Consider the following 14,476-nt stretch of genomic DNA (forward strand, 5'->3'; position numbering starts at 1 on the left):
CCCCCCCCCCCCCCCCCCCCCCCCGGCTTCAGAGCCGTGGACCTGATCCGACACGGGGGAAAGAAGATGCGCTTTCTGGTTGCCAAGTCTGACGGGGAAACGGCCAAGAAGCTCCGCTTCCGCACGCCGCCGCCCTGAGGCTTGGCCACCTCCCGCCAAGCTGTTCCCGTGTTCCTTGCTGTGGATGATGTACATCTTAGTGTATATTTTATTTATATGACAGATAACACTAAGTTGTGATGTTTGTTATGGAGCTCTTATGTTTAAAGATTTTAATGGAAACGTGTAGATTCAATAAACTATATTTCGTAATCTCACGGGATGGCGGTGTGGGGAGCTAGGGTGGGCGCGGGACTGGGCTCCCCGGGAGGACACAGGATCCTAGTGATGCCCGCTCTCTGCCCCCGACCCTGTCCCGAAGCAAGGAGCTCCTCACAGGCTCAGCATAGTTCAGAGAAAGGTCTAGAACCCTCTGAGCCAGGCCCTTGCAGTGAGAGCCTTTACCCACTCGAGGCACCCAGGCCTCCTCCCCCACCCTCCACTCGCCCCTCCGCTCATGACAGGCGCGGCTTGGCCGGCATCCCCCAGGTCACCGTCCCTTCACCCCGGCACGAGACTCACCTCCTTCTCCACCAGGCGGCTGGCCGTGCTGGGGGTCGCGGTGACGGTGGGGTTCGGGCACCCGCGTGCCAGGTGTCTCCGGCAGGGGCAGCGGCGGCCGCCGCACGCAGCTCGCTCCTGGGCCGCCTCCCGGGGCGCGGAGCTTGGGGCTGGGCTCGGGGCCAGGGTCCTCCTCTCTGGCAGGAACAGAGACCTGGGGGAGGATGGGTTCTGGCCAGTCAGCTGCCAGGGGTCTCAGGGCGGGAGCCCCCCGCCCCAGTGGTGTGCTCGGGCAGCCCCGAGCACGGGGGTCCGCGCAGCTGCACGCTGCCCCCTGGTGAGCGCAGGAGGGAGGCGCGCCTGCACCTGCTCCAGGCCCTACGCGGCTCCTCGGAAGCCCCACCTGCAACTAAGTTTCCAGAAAGCTGGATAACACGCATTTTTTAAAAAATTCATTTTAGGGCGCCTGGGTGGCTCAGTCGTTAAGCGTCTGTCTTCGGCTCAGGGCATGATCCCAGGGCCCTGGGATCCAGCCCCGCGTCGGGCTCCCTGCTCCGTGGGGAGCCTGCTTCTCCCTCTCCCACTCCCCCTGCTTGTGTTCCTGCTCTCGCTGTGTCTCTCTGTTAAATAAATAAATAAAATCTTTAAAAAAAATTCATTTTAAACACGATGATTGGACCCAAAAGGAAAATGCTTAGAGCCTCAAACTGAAGCAAGGGCGCAAGTTCAAGGAGACCAAGAGCAGCGTTGTTCGCCACTCTGTGCGGCGAAGAAGACAAAGCTGTGGGGCCGAGTGGGGGACCCCACGTAACTAAGTTCCCAAGGGGCTGGAGCCGTGGGAGAGGGGACATACGCAGAGAGTTCACGGCAGGCTCCTTTACTGCTCGCAGCCCCTGCCCCCACCACTTTCCAGACGAGGAAACACGTGCAGGGAGACTAATTTTCTACATCAGCCGTTGCCATGACGCTCTGAAAAAAACAGGACGGCCGAAACCAAGCTCACTTACCCTCAGCACAGCTGGAGGTGGTTCCGAGCTCCAGGAGGGGTCCTCCCGACCTCTTAGGCCGACACACCGGCCAGGGATGTTCCCTTCGCCACGGTGAACGGCAAACGTGCAAGAGGCCGAGCCCAGCTCCCCAGCACATTTCAAGCTCCTGTCACTTCTGCCCACAGCCTGTCGGCCAAAGCACATGGGACAGCAAGCCCCCAGTCAGTGGGTGGTAAGCACGCCGCCCCCACCACCAGCCCACAGCCAGAGTGTGGGCTGCAGACCCAGGGGGTGAAAACTTGAGACCCAGAACTCAGTCTGCCCCTCGGGAGCCCCCCCCAGCGTTTGAACTCGCGCAGTTTCCGTCTACAGGCACCACAACGGTTCAGCCTGCGAAGCAAACATGAAGGGACCGTCTCTGGAGTGACCTTGGCTCCCTGGGAAGCAGGGAAAATGTGTCTCCTCAAAATCCGTACTCACCACCTAGCTCTTATGCAGGTTTGGGACCCAAACCTACAGTACGTGGACGATCTGAAAACACCCCAAGCTGAACACTCACTGAAAACAGGCCCCCCCCCAGGCATCTCGCAAAAGTAACACTTTTCTCTAGGTGAACGTACATCCTTCAACCCTGACCTTCCTCAACTCGGGCCCGGGGCCACGGGGGGGGGGGGGGGGGGGGGGTCGGCCGGGGGCGGGCGGGGTCGGGGGGCCGCAGGGCTGGGTCTGTCTGCCCCGCCTTGGGAGGACCAGGGTGGCCCCTGGTGCGACCCGCCCCGACACCCACCGCTCCGCTCCACGGGCGCGTCATCTGAGGGCCGGCGCCAAGGGCCGGTCCGCGCGCGGCGAGCACCCCCGTCTTCCACGGCCGCAGCTCCTTCCGGCGAGCGAGCGGCCCGGCGTCACGGATCCCGGGCCCGGGCAGAGGCTCGCGGAGCAGCAGCGCCACCTGGCGGCCCGGACGCATCTGCGCGCGCGGCGGAACTGAGGTGCAGCCTTGGGAGCTGGTGTCCAAGGCGGGAGGGGAACAGGGGCAGGAGGCGCTCGCGGCGGGGGGGGTGGGGGGCCGGCGACAGGTTTCTTGCGCCACCACACCCAGCGTGTCTCCCCCACTCGGCATAAAGCCAGAGCGACCCCGGACTTGCTCTGAGGCTCCCACGGCAGGTGTCGGGGTCCCCGCCGGGTTGGCCCTGCCCTCTCTACCTCCAGCGGGCAGGAGGCTGCAGGCCCGAAGAGGCCCCCCCACCCCCCCCCCCCCCCCCGCGGGCTCATTCAGCAGCATCAGAAAGCGGGCTAAGAAAGGACACCGAGAAAAGGCCCTTCCCAGTGGCAGCCGCACCCGTGGGAGGGTCACGCGGCTCTCTCTCTGATCGCCCACGTTCGTGCTGTTATTTCTGTAACATCGGAGACGCTGTGGGGACTCGGTGGGAAGAAACGGCCCCAGGTGTCCGGTCACCCCCTGCCCAGGGCCAGGCCTCCCAGCCCAGCGGCGCGCCCCGTACCCGGCCCTCTCCCTTGCCTCGTGCACACAGGGACGTTCTGAAAGAGGTTTATTGTTGCCGTACCTCTTCTCGCCCCCGAGCAAGGAGCACCAGAAACAGACCAGGCAGCCCCCATCCAGCCCCCAACAGCACGAGCGCTCCAGATCAGATCTGTGCCACCACACAGCTCAGCACAGCAGAGACAGACAGACAGACAAGACACCCGAAGGCCGAGGATGGGACAGCCCTGCCTCAGCACGGAGGGACCCAGACCCTCCCGGGCCTCCTCCCCGGGCCTTGCGACCCTCTGACTTGCCCTCTGGTCACGGCAGCCGCAGCTTGGCCCTAACACCAGGCTCTTCATCTGCGGCCGGCCGGCGCCGCCCCGGCCACCGTCCCTTCACCCAGGCAGGAGGCCCGCCTCCTTTTCCACCAGGCGGCTCACTGTGCGTAGGGCCAGCGGCAGGGCCGTGTTGGCGTCACGGTGATAGCGGGGCTCGGACACCTCCGCGCTCGGCGTGAGCACAAACTGGGCCACGCTGGGCATCTTTAGCAGGGTCAGCAGCTCGGTGGCCCGCGTGCAGATGGCTCCCGCATCCTCCTCCCCGTGCACGGAGCTCAGCGCTGGGCTCTGTGCCAGGGTCCTCATCTTTGACAGGAACAGAGAGACCCTGAGGATGAGCGGGTCCCGGTCAGTCAGCTGCATATGCAACTCCTCACATGAAACCTGAGGCCTCGTGGACGGGCCCAGACACCCGAGGCCTCCGGGTCGTGGGGCGTTAGCCGGGAGAGGTGAGGCCGCAGGGGTGACGCCCACGCCACTGGTGTCCGACCGGAGCCCTCGTGCTGCGGGCCGCGTGCAGACCTCGGGGACCGGGAGGGTGTCCGGAGCCAGCTCCCCTTCCCCTTCCGCCCCACCCCTGTACCTGGGAATCAGGTCTTGGCTCCGGGAGGCCAGCTTGGTCAGCGTGGTCATGAGCACGGCGATGACCTGTGGGGGGCACTTGGGAAGGGCGGCAGACGGGCGGGACTGGGTGACCTCGAACAGCAGGGCCTCCAGGGCCTCGAAGAACCTGGTGATCTGCTCCACGGTGCACCGCCGGTCCCAGGACACGGACAGGTACTCGCCCACGGCCCAGGCCTGGGGGGGGGGGGGGACAGAGCCTCAGCCCCCTGCAGGCACCCCGGCGTGGGAAGGGGCGGTGGTGCGGTGGCCGGCCTTACCACGGCGGCGAGCATGGCCCCCCTGCTGCGGACGCTGCTCACGCTCCCCACGAACTCCAGCAGCTCTTTCGCCAGGTCGACCACCAGCGACGGGTGCAGCGCGCACAGGGCCAAGAGTTGTGAGCTCAGCACCCTGCCCGGGTAGGACACTGCTGGGCCGCGGCCGTCCCTGGGCCCAGACCGCTGCCCCCATCCAAAACCAGAGCCGGGAGGTGGGACGGGAAAGCCTCTGAGCACCAGACTGAGGTGCAGATGGTTCCTGCCTCTAAAGGGCCCACTGGAGGGGAAGCTGGGGCTGGCGAGTGGCGTGGACGCAGGCCTGTGTGGACCAGGCCTTGGGAGAGGGGGACAGATGGTCTGGAAGGCTCCATGGAGAGGGACGGAGGCCAGCACCGGAGATTACAGACCTGAGGGAGGAGGGACTGGGGAGAGGAGCGTGTGCAGAAGCTGGGCCTGGGGTGATGCGGGCGGCAGGACACGCGCTGCAAAGGGCAGCTGAATGGGGGCGCAGCCCGGGGGGTGGGGACTCGGAGGCGGGGCAGGCTGGGGGGGGCGGGGGGGGAGGGCAGTGAAACCGGGCTGGGGCCGGGTGGCGGGAGGGCCCACCTGTGCACACGGTCCTCGTACTGGGGCACCTGGTAGAGGGAGTCCCTTCTTTCCAGGAGCACCAGCACCAGCTGGTTGGTCAGGGCCCCGTCAGCAAACTGGGGGTCAGGAGGAAAGACACAGACTCAGCCCTGACACCACCCTCCCCCGCGCTCTGCTCTGGCCCCGACGATGTCTGGCAGCCTGGGGCCGCTCTCGGGGAGGGACGGGCCGCCTGCCACCCCTCCCGGCGCCTCTCGCTGACCCATGGCGGGATCTGCATTCAAGGACACCGGCTCTGCCAAGGCCCAGGGCCAGCGCCCCCCGCGGGAACGGAGGAGCCTGGAAGTGGGCTCACCCGGGTCACCGCGGAGAAGAACGCCTGGAGCAGGGTGGGCACGGCCTCGGCGCACTGCACCACGCGGGCGCAGCCGGTCATGGGCTGGAGCAGCTCGTGGAGTGGCGCCAACCTGGAGAACATGTCACACGTCCCACTGAGTACCCGCCCTCCCGCTGCCCCGGGGCCCCCGGACACGCTCTCCACACGCCAACGGTTGGCTGTCGGGATCACCATGCTGTGGCCTGGACCAAGTTCTGAAACCACCTGCGGTGCCCTCCCGGGCGGGGGGCACCCTGTCACCACGCATGCCTCCCCCTGCCGACGGCTTTGCTCCCGTCGTCAGCTGCCGGCCCCTCAGGCAGCGCTGCTCCCACAGGCCACAGCCGAGTGCGGGCGTGGGGGTCTGCGCTCAAGACGCCTTGCTCCAGTCCCGGCCCTCCCGCTCTTGGGGGGCGCTACCCCTCAGCTTCTCCATCTGTACAACGGAGTCACCGCGCCTGTCTTGCAGGCTTGCGCGGCCCGAGTCGGGGCTGGCAAAGAGCTGAGCGCGAGGCCCGTGCCCCGCAAGCATCCGCCATGTGGCTAGTGCCTGCCCAGGGCCGGGGCCAGGGGGGGCGACCACAGGGGCCTCTTTAGGTCAGAGCGCTTAAGGCCCAGGAGCAGATGTGCCCAGACACGTCCCACCCCCTGGGCACAGGCTCTGACCACACGTAGGCGCTCTCCTGTCCCGCCCAGGGCCTTGGGGCCGGGGACGCCCAGCAGCAGGCCTCACCCCAGGCGCTCCCCAGCCCGCGCGGCCCCTACCTCTGCACGGTTCCGCTGGCCTCGGCCCGCAACAGGTGCTGGAGAAGAGCCTGGAACTCTGGGTCTCGGGAGGCCTCCAGGCAGCTAGGGTTCCTGAGGGAGGTATCCCACAGCGGCCTCTCGGACGCAGCCGGTGACAGCCTGTGAGCCAGCAGATGCCCGAGGCCGGGTTCAGACTGGGCTCCGGGCACAGGCCCCCGGAGGCCCGACTTGGCCCCAGCCCTCGTGGAGACACGGAGCAGATGTCGCCCCGTGCCAGTGATGAGCCTCAGAGGGACCGGGAGGGGCCTGGGGCCCGGCACCCTGCACGGTGAGGCTTTCCTGCCGAGTGAGACAGGCCGGGGGCTCCAGGGCCCAGGGATGGAGAGAGGTGCTCTCGTTGGGGCAGCTCACGGGACAGCAGGGGACAGGGAGGGGACCCAGGAACAGCTGTCGTCCCTCGGGTTCACCGGAGAAGCAGACCCAGAGACAGGTGTCGTCCCTTGGGTTCACCCGAGCTGCAGACCCAGGGACAGGTGTCGTCCCTCGGGTTCACCTGAGCTGCAGACCCAGGGACAGCTGTCGTCCCTCGGGTTCACCCGAGCTGCAGACCCAGGGACAGGTGTCGTCCCTCGGGTTCACCCGAGCTGCAGACCCAGGGACAGGTGTCGTCCCTCGGGTTCACCCGAGCTGCAGACCCAGGGACAGGTGTCGTCCCTCGGGTTCACCTGAGCTGCAGACCCAGGGACAGCTGTCGTCCCTCGGGTTCACCTGAGCTGCAGGTCCAAGGCCGCAGTCAGACAGGGCAGGTCCAGCAGGGCGTGGAGCATCTCCACGGCCGAGCCGGCGTCCACCAGGCTCGGGAGGAGCGCCACGAACTCCGAGGTGAGGGGCGGGCTGTTCCAGGCCAGGAGCTGCAGGGACAAGCGAGGCGGCTCGGTGGGAACCAGGAGGGCCCGTGTGGGGCGCGTGGCCCAGCGGCAGAGCCATCGGCTTGGAGCCCACGGGCTGCCGCAGGGGAGAGCCCCTCGGTCCCGGATGGGCGGGGGTATCGGCCCCCCCCCCCTGCTCTCCCTGGGCCACCTTGATCGGTTTTGTGTCGCTACTCTGCTTCTGTGTTCACTTCTGTGCCAACAAGTAAAGCAACCACTTTCTACTTGTCATTGTTCCTCTAGCCGAATTTGCAAAGACCACGCGGTGACCACAGCCAGTCACGAAAAACACATCAAAACCCAACAGCACGGGCACCTGGGTGGCTCAGTCGGTTAAGCGTCTGCCTTCGGCTCAGGTCATGGTCCCGGGGTCCTGGGATCGAGCCCCGCATCGGGCTCCCTGCTCCGCGGGAGGCCTGCTTCTCCCTCTCCCACTCCCCCTGCTCGTGTTCCCTCTCTCGCTCTGTCTCTCTCAAATAAATAAATAAAATCTTAAAAATAAAAAGCCAACAGCACAAAGGGCTGAGCACAGCAGGCGAGGCTCCCACGTGAGGAGCCTACTCGACATGATAATTGGGACAAGTTCTAGAATCAACCACAGCCCAGCCTAGCTGCTCTTACTCACGGGGCTCAGCATGGGGCTCTCCCTGGCGGAGACGCTGTTCCTACATGACGCACGGACCCCCCGGGGCCGTCCCTGGCCCTCCGCCGGCACCCTAGGCCGCCTCCCCGGAGGGAGAACGGGCCGGACACACTGCACACACACCACCCCCCCAACGCTGGCCCCCCTCTCCGGCCCGAGGACAACTGAGAGTGCCTTGAAGAGATTGGGGAAGCTCCGCTTAAGAATGTCAAGGTTCCTGCCGAATAGGGGAAGGCTGTCCCCGCAGAAGCGGACGAACTCGAAGGCCAGCATGGGGCTGTGGAAGAGCTCGCAGGGGACCCTGGTGAACAGGTGCTGGAGGATGGCTTCCGAGTCCACGGCGGCCGCCTCCCCTGAAACACAGCGGCCTCATCAGGGCCCGGGCCCCGGCACGAGGGTCCCTGCCTCATCACGAGGATGCCCCTGCTGCTGAGTGGGGCCCTCAGAGTCCCGGACACCAGGGGCCCTGAGGTGTCCATGCTGCACGGGGAGCCCTGGCCGAGCTGCATCCAGCTCTCCACAAGAGTCTCCGGCTACCGCCCAATCCCTCCAAGTCACATGACGTGGAATGTTCTTTGGAAGATACTGGTTTCACGGCACCTCCCACGAAACTCCCGTGAACTCTTGTGCCAAAGAGAGATCGAAGATCAGTGTGAAGCTTTGATCCACTCCCTAAACTCATCTAAAGACTCTCTTATCGGGTGCTAACGGTCCCTCAAAGCAACCCGGGTCTACACGACCAAGGAAGCAGCGCCACAAACAGGAAGAGGGGCCGAGCTTCCGCACGAAGCAGAAGAGTGTCCCGGCGCCGCGAGGCTCACCGTGGCTCAGGAAGAACTGCGCGATGGGCAGTAGCGCCCGCGCCCGGGCCGGATCCCCGCACAGCCGCGCGTGCAGGGCCTTCAGGCAGGACAGCGTGCGGTACAGGAAGGTCGGGTCCTGCCGGCACAGCGTGTCCAGCACCAGCACGGCCTCCACCAGGCACTGCGGAGACGCGGAGGCCCAGCTCGCAGGGAGCCGCGCGGGAGGCCCGCCCGCCCCGCCCGCCCCGCCGGGCACCTACGGCTTTCTGCAGGTCCGCGTCCCCCTTTCTCAGGGCTCCTGGGGAAGGAAGAGAGGCAGGCACCTGGTCTCCGCTCAGCATCAAAACAGAGTGCGAGGCACCCTGTTCTGGAAGCTTGAGGAGGCGGCGGAGAGCAAACTGCGAGCGGAGGGACGGGCAGGAGCCGCCCCCAGGGTGGATGGGGGCGGGGGGGGGCTGGGACAGACGCCTGGTGGGCTGGGGACAGGTTCTGCCCCCTGCCCAGCTCCCCGGGGTTTATGCCAGGAACACAAAGCCCCCCCGCCACCACTCCCCGGCACAGAGGCTGTCCAGGTCCCAGCCCCCCACAAGCAGCCCGAGACGCCCCTGGGGGAGGAGGCGCGACAGCGGGACTCACGTCGCGTGCTCTGCTCCACAAGGCGCTGACAGTACTCGAAAGCCTTCTCCCTCAGCCGCTCCTGGGGGGGCAGCAGGTGGCTGGCGGTAGAGGTGGCTGATAGCACAGACAGGGTGGAGCCCTCCAGCTCCGACTTGTCGTCTGGAAGAGAGAACGGGGTGCTTGGGGGGCGCGCAGGCCAGCCCATCCAGGGGCGCGGAGTCTCCGCGGCAGGCTACCTAGGCCTCGCCCGGCCGTGGCCACCTCCACCCTCACTGGACGTCCCGTGCAGTGGACGCGTCTCCCCGCGGAAGTCTAGCCTGTCTACACCGCCGGCCGGTCTGCTCTGGGGAAGGGGTTTGGTGAAGCTGTCTGAACACCCTTGCTGACGTCTGCCCTCAGCGGTCGCTCTGGCTTCTCCCACACGAAGGGGACGGGCCTCCCGGTGCCAGCGAGGCTCAGCCAGGGCTGCCGGCGTCGCCCGGGGCCACACCCGGTCCTGCCCACCTCCTGCCCGGGAGCCCCCCCGCGCCCCACCTGCGTCCGGGGCGCTGGGGCCCTGGGGGCCGCTATGCACCAGCCACGCCCGCAGCATGGAGAAGGCCTGCACGTTCAGCCACTGGTCCTCCGTGAAGTGCTGGCCCGTGGACAGCACCGTGAAGAAATCTGTGGCCACCGCCCCATCCACCTCGGTGACAGGGCCCGGCTGCGGGAGGCAAGGAAGGACGGGCTGTGGGGACCCGGGCCAGGGGGGTGCTGGGGTCCAAGGCTGGGAGGGGGGGCGTGCGGGAGGCAATGGGCTCACAGTGGGGAGGGTGGGGGGGCTGTGTGTGAGTGGGAGCCCCGCCCTCACGCTCTCGAGGACTGGGGGCAGCCCCCGTGAGACGCGTTAACACTGGCACCGGAGCGGACGCCGTCTTCCGTCAGGTAAGGGATCTCACCAGCGGGTTTGGCCCACAGCGTCACGGGCTGGGGGGCTGTGACCCTGGGGACCCAAAGCCCCTCGACCCAAGTGAAGACACAAAAGAGGGATCATTCTGGAACCAGGGCAGGTGGAAGGACAGGAGAAGTCGCTGGGACCCTGGCGGCAAGGCTGGCCAAGGTGGTACAGGGCCGCCCAGGGACAGGGAGGTTCTGAGTCTCCAGGCTCACCTGCCGGGCTCTGGGTGTGGAGAAGAAGCCTCCGGAAGTGTGTGCGACCCCTTGCTGGACGCTGGCGTAGCGAAGCCAGTCCACCAGCCTCTTGCTGAGCAGGTTGGTCTGGTCTGCGGGTGGGGGGTGGGCAGGGACAACATGCGGGAAATCGTCAATCCCACAGACTCGGGCTGCAGGGGTGCTGATAGAACTTTCTAGAAAACAAGCTCTGGACAGGGTGCTGGGCCCCCAGGCCTCCCCAGACTGCCTCTCCACCATCCCTCCCGCGAGGGCGCTCCTCTCTCTCTGGGCCCGCACAGGCCTCTTGGGAAGGGCGACTACCTTCATGGAGGGTGTGCGGGGCCAGGTGCGTGATCTTGGACACGACCGGGAGCAGGTGTCTCAGACTGGGCCCCTCGGGCTGCCGGCTCTCGAGGACTCTGAAGGCGTGCTGGCCCACGCTTCGGACCTCCTCCTTCTTGTCACCCTTCAAACGGAACACGGGGGGAGTGTGAAGCGATGACCCGCCCGAGTGTGTGAGCGACAAGTCATCCGATCTGAAAACACCTGGGAAGGGGCTGCCGATTCTGAAGGCCGCCGCTCCAAGAGCATCTTTGTTTCCGAAACGCCCCCCCTTAGCGCGTCCAGGAGCGTCACCACCAGGGCAGCCGGAATTAGCCTGCCCGGAGCCCAGAGCCCTGCCACTTCCCCGGGAGCAAGGGGGGATAGAGCAGGAGGGCACGGGGGAGGCCGGTGGACACCCCAGGCCACCAAGGGCAGGACGGGCGTGTCACCTGGGCCAAGAGCACAGAGGCCACCAGGCTCAGCTGCTGGCTGCTCTGGATGTGGTCCCAGGACAGGCTCAGGTTGTCGGCAGGCGACCTCTCTCTCAGGATGGCGGCACAGAGGAACTGGAGCTGCTCGGGGCACTTGGGCGAGCAGAGGGTGGTCTGCAGCAGGTCCACGCACGTCTTCTCCAGCCTGGGGCAGGGGCGCGGGCAAGGCCACGTGGCAGGTGGTACATCACCACGGGAGCGCCGGCCCCCCCAGAGAAGACCCAGGGCCCCCTGGCCGGCAGAGAGAGCTCTCCGTATACAAGTGCCATGAGCACCGCTGCCAGCGGGCGTAGGACGCCCAGGCCCGATGCGCCACGAGCGGACCCCCCACCAAGCTGGCCTCACGTGCTGGGAGCCTGCATCCCCCCCGAAGACCATCACGCTCACTTCCTCTTGTATTTCGTGGCTGAGACGATGAGGAAGAGCCTCTGCAGGGCGTCCACCGCATCGGGCCCCGGGTCATCCTTCTGCAGCAGCTTAACAACCCGGGAACAAAACTTCTGCAGCTCCTCATCCTGGATCTCCCTAAACGATGAGCAGGGCGTCAGCAACCTGGGCTCAGGGGCCCCGGCCACAGGAGCCGGAAATGCTGCCCTCAGTCGTGACAGACGGCCCTGGGGCTGGAGGAACATCCCCACGGAGCAGAGAAGCCCAGGTGTCCCGCGGGAGAGCAAGGCCACCACCTGCGTATCCTCCCTCCCTGGGACACGGCCGTCGTCGGGTCACTCCCCTCCCCTATGGGCAGGGCTGTCGGGAGACCACCACGCCAGCAGCTTCACCAGACCCCGTCACGGCGACACCACCCCTCTGGATTTTTTGTTGTCCCAGGAGCAGAAGAACTAAAACCGATTGATGTTAGGACTCAAAATGGAGGGTGGCCTAAAATAAGTTGCTTTTCAAAAAGATTCCTTCAGTGAGCCTTCCACTCCTGGGAACAAGAGTGAAATCTGCTAGGTCAGAGGACAAACACTGTGACATGTTGTCAGGTGTGCCTACTATAGTTCCTAGTACTTACTCTGCTTCGTTAAAAAACACATCTACCGAGCATCAACAAGAAGTAAGATACCGAGCAAAACCTCAAAACAGAAACCTGGGTTTTGGGTTTCTGTTCCAGTCCAGAAGGAAAGACAAACCTAGGAAACACGGTACTAGGAACCTCTCGGGGGGGGGGGGTGCTCTCAGAGGAGGGCCCCCTCCAGCCCCCTAGCCATGGCTGAAGTCCACCGAATCCAGGCTGGACCAATCAGATGCTCGAGCTCAGGAACCCGGAAGTCTGAACCAAGAGACGGGCCAGCTCCAGCCCTGGGCTGACGAGGAGGTTGGCCGAGCCTGTGAGGCTAGGTGCCTGGGGCTGCTTCTTGTGTTTCTTGTTCTTACTCGAAGGCTGGCAGTTGAACCTCAGTGAACTCCCCACCACTTCTGGTCTCCCTTCCACCTCCTAACCCATTTTCATTTCTTACAAACACAAGAGTCACACGTGGGATGAAGACGCAGAAAGACAAGAGGCCTGGTCAGGTCTGTTTCTCATCGGACTAACGAGACCGAGCGAGAAGCCACCAGGCTGCCTCAAAACAACACGGGAGACTCTTTCCTAGAATGGTGGTACCCCTCATCCCAACGAATCCCTTCCAGTATATTCTCTAGATCACGAGATTCTAAAAGGCCAATCTGCTCAAACCCTTCAATAGCTCCCCAGTGCTTTCAAACCCAAACTCCTACCGACACTAACAAGGCTTACAGGGTCCTGGGCCCGCCTTACTTCTCTAAGAAGCACAAGTCCTGTTGCTCTTGCTCTTGATCTTCCCGACAGACCCTCTGCCTGAAATATCCCTTGCTGGTTATGTCCTCACGCAGAGCCTCTGATTAGTTGTCTCAGGCTTCTGGAAACTTCCCCTGACCTGCCGCACACCCCCGTCCACCCCTTCTCTGAGGCCCACTTCCTTCACTTGTCTTCAGCTTGCGAGAGATGCTTCTGGTGACTTTTTCCACCCTTGCTTTTCCGTCGCCAAGAAGTTCAGACACTAAAATTCACTGCAAATCCTAACTCCTGAACGTTAGCCATTTATTTTAAAGTGCCACCCCAAATCACAGGCTTAATTGGAGTGGAATACCCTGAAAACCAGTAAGACCTAACTGATAATGACTAGCTTTCCTCTCAAACCCTAGCGGATATTGCGTTAAGTCATGCATCTTACTTATGGATATTGAACCATACACTACCCTCAACTCCCCAACTCCCCCACCCGAGACAGAGAGAGAAGTAAGAATTTAGATAGGGAGGGCTATTCATTCTGCAAATTTACGACCTGGAGTAGAAGGTGAGCTGGGGAGAGGTAAGCCCGGTGAAGTTCTGGGCGGCTCTCGGTTCTCCCGTGTCTCTTGGCAAGAACGCTGGGGTGTGTCACATGTTGAGTGAGATGCTATTTTCACCTAATACAGCCCCTAAATTCAAGTGAGCTCGAGTTGTAACACTGGAGCTTGAATACTGGAGTATCTGTCCGACAGTGAGGGAGACACAGACGGTGCTACGAATCCACAAGGCACTTTCTGAGCAGATTTTCAAGGGTTACTTTGACCACAGATTTTTGCCCTCTTCCCAGCCTTCAGAACCTAATCTGCATTCAAGATCGTCGCACTAAATTACAGCAGCCTCGACCATCCCAGTCTTTCCCACCAATGGGTCCAGCTCCAGATCCAGTTTTAGGGTTTTTTTGTTTGTTTGTTTGTTTTGTTTAGAAAAGTTTACCACCGACTTGTGGTTCTGACGGCGTTTTCTTCTAAACAAGTGAGGTCAAGTCTCACACTGTCAGATGGGCGGCGGGGTTTTAGTCCCAGCCTGATTCTTTCTCCCGTGGCCGGTTAGGTGCTGAGGAAGGGGCTTACTGACTAGTCAGCAGGAGTCCAGGGCCAGCTGGGGGCCAGGAGTCGGTGGGTAATTTCTCGACCCTATCTAATGCACCTGCAGGAGAGCGATTTTGTAAATCGCAGATTCCGCCCTTGGCTCCCCAAAGCCGTCGGACGATATCAGATTCCTGCGCCTGGCACGCAGAACTCGCAGGCCTCAAGGCCAGCAGGCTCTCCAGCCTCTCGGCGGCTTCATGCTCTTGCCTTGCCCCTGAGGCATCCGACAGCCTCTGGCTCCCCTCCCTTGCCGCTGGACGTCGGGGTGCCGCCGCCAAGCCTCCGGGGGCCCCGCCCCGCTTCCCCTGCACGCACCGTTCGCGACGCTGCTCACGCGCCGCCGCCTCCGGGGACCCGCAGCACCCTCCCCGGGCCTGCACGGCGTGGCCTCCCCGCCCCGCGGATCTCTAGAGCGGGTCTGGGTGGGCTGCTCCAGGTCTCCGCGCGCGGGCCCCGCTCTGTGGGGCCCTCCCCCCGCCCCCCCCTCCCCCCGCCAGGAGCCCCAAGGGAAACGCCGGGGCACCTGGCCTGGTGGAGCAGACTCTCCGCCCCCGCCGTGAACATGCCGCCACCGCCGCCACCGCCCCGCCGCTTCCGGGTCGCGTCACGT

The 14,476-nt window shown here is 64.3% G+C and overlaps 3 protein-coding genes across 11 annotated transcripts in view; 1 reads left to right on the forward strand and 2 right to left on the reverse strand.

Moving 5' to 3' along the window:
* RADIL (Rap associating with DIL domain) overlaps window positions 1-317 on the forward strand; it is an 87,883-nt gene extending 87,566 nt beyond the window's left edge. For all 7 annotated transcript variants that reach the window (XM_073886251.1, XM_073886257.1, XM_073886253.1 and 4 more), the window contains one exon: window positions 33-317. In XM_073886251.1, the coding sequence (XP_073742352.1) occupies window positions 33-138 (106 nt within the window). In that variant the 3' untranslated portion in view covers window positions 139-317. The remainder of the gene's footprint in view (window positions 1-32) is intronic.
* LOC112816853 (uncharacterized) overlaps window positions 1-2,606 on the reverse strand; it is a 4,174-nt gene extending 1,568 nt beyond the window's left edge. The window contains exons 1-3 of one of the 3 annotated variants that reach the window (XM_025863607.2): window positions 2,377-2,606; window positions 1,608-1,775; window positions 622-814 (exon numbers count right to left, since the gene is read on the reverse strand). In XM_025863607.2, coding sequence (XP_025719392.2) covers window positions 622-814; window positions 1,608-1,775; window positions 2,377-2,556 — 541 coding nt within the window. In that variant the 5' untranslated portion in view covers window positions 2,557-2,606. Of the gene's footprint in view, window positions 1-102; window positions 179-621; window positions 1,217-1,607; window positions 2,209-2,376 lie in introns of those variants that run through there. The other 2 variants (XR_012376256.1, XR_012376257.1) reach the window with 2 other exon arrangements.
* Window positions 2,607-3,122: 516 nt separating this feature from the next.
* AP5Z1 (adaptor related protein complex 5 subunit zeta 1) lies at window positions 3,123-14,476 on the reverse strand. Its single transcript, XM_025863608.2, has 17 exons — window positions 14,390-14,476; window positions 11,353-11,490; window positions 10,924-11,110; window positions 10,472-10,616; window positions 10,148-10,260; window positions 9,533-9,701; window positions 9,017-9,157; window positions 8,641-8,678; window positions 8,399-8,561; window positions 7,752-7,930; window positions 6,774-6,916; window positions 6,024-6,164; window positions 5,238-5,349; window positions 4,901-4,998; window positions 4,295-4,427; window positions 3,997-4,211; window positions 3,123-3,741 (listed from the first exon to the last, which is right to left on the reverse strand). Exons 1-17 carry the CDS (start codon window positions 14,428-14,430, stop codon window positions 3,471-3,473), a joined length of 2,427 nt encoding a protein of 808 aa, XP_025719393.1. The 5' UTR covers window positions 14,431-14,476; the 3' UTR covers window positions 3,123-3,470.

This window comes from Callorhinus ursinus, unplaced genomic scaffold (assembly GCF_003265705.2).
Source record: "Callorhinus ursinus isolate GAN/ISIS: 27379988/994484 unplaced genomic scaffold, GSC_fseal_2.0 scaffold70, whole genome shotgun sequence".
Lineage (NCBI taxonomy): Eukaryota > Metazoa > Chordata > Mammalia > Carnivora > Otariidae > Callorhinus > Callorhinus ursinus.

Bases quoted from the DNA above. Each gene is read 5' to 3' on its own strand.
- AP5Z1 (XM_025863608.2), bottom strand. From the start codon at position 14,430: ATGTTCACGGCGGGGGCGGAGAGTCTGCTCCACCAGGCCAG. The intron at 8,562-8,640 runs GTAGGTGCCCGG...GCGTCTCCGCAG, and splicing joins ACGCGGACCTGCAGAAAGCC to TGCCTGGTGGAGGCCGTGCT. The intron at 6,165-6,773 runs GTGAACCCGAGG...GCTGGCTCACAG, and splicing joins GCCTTGGACCTGCAGCTCAG to GCTGTCACCGGCTGCGTCCG.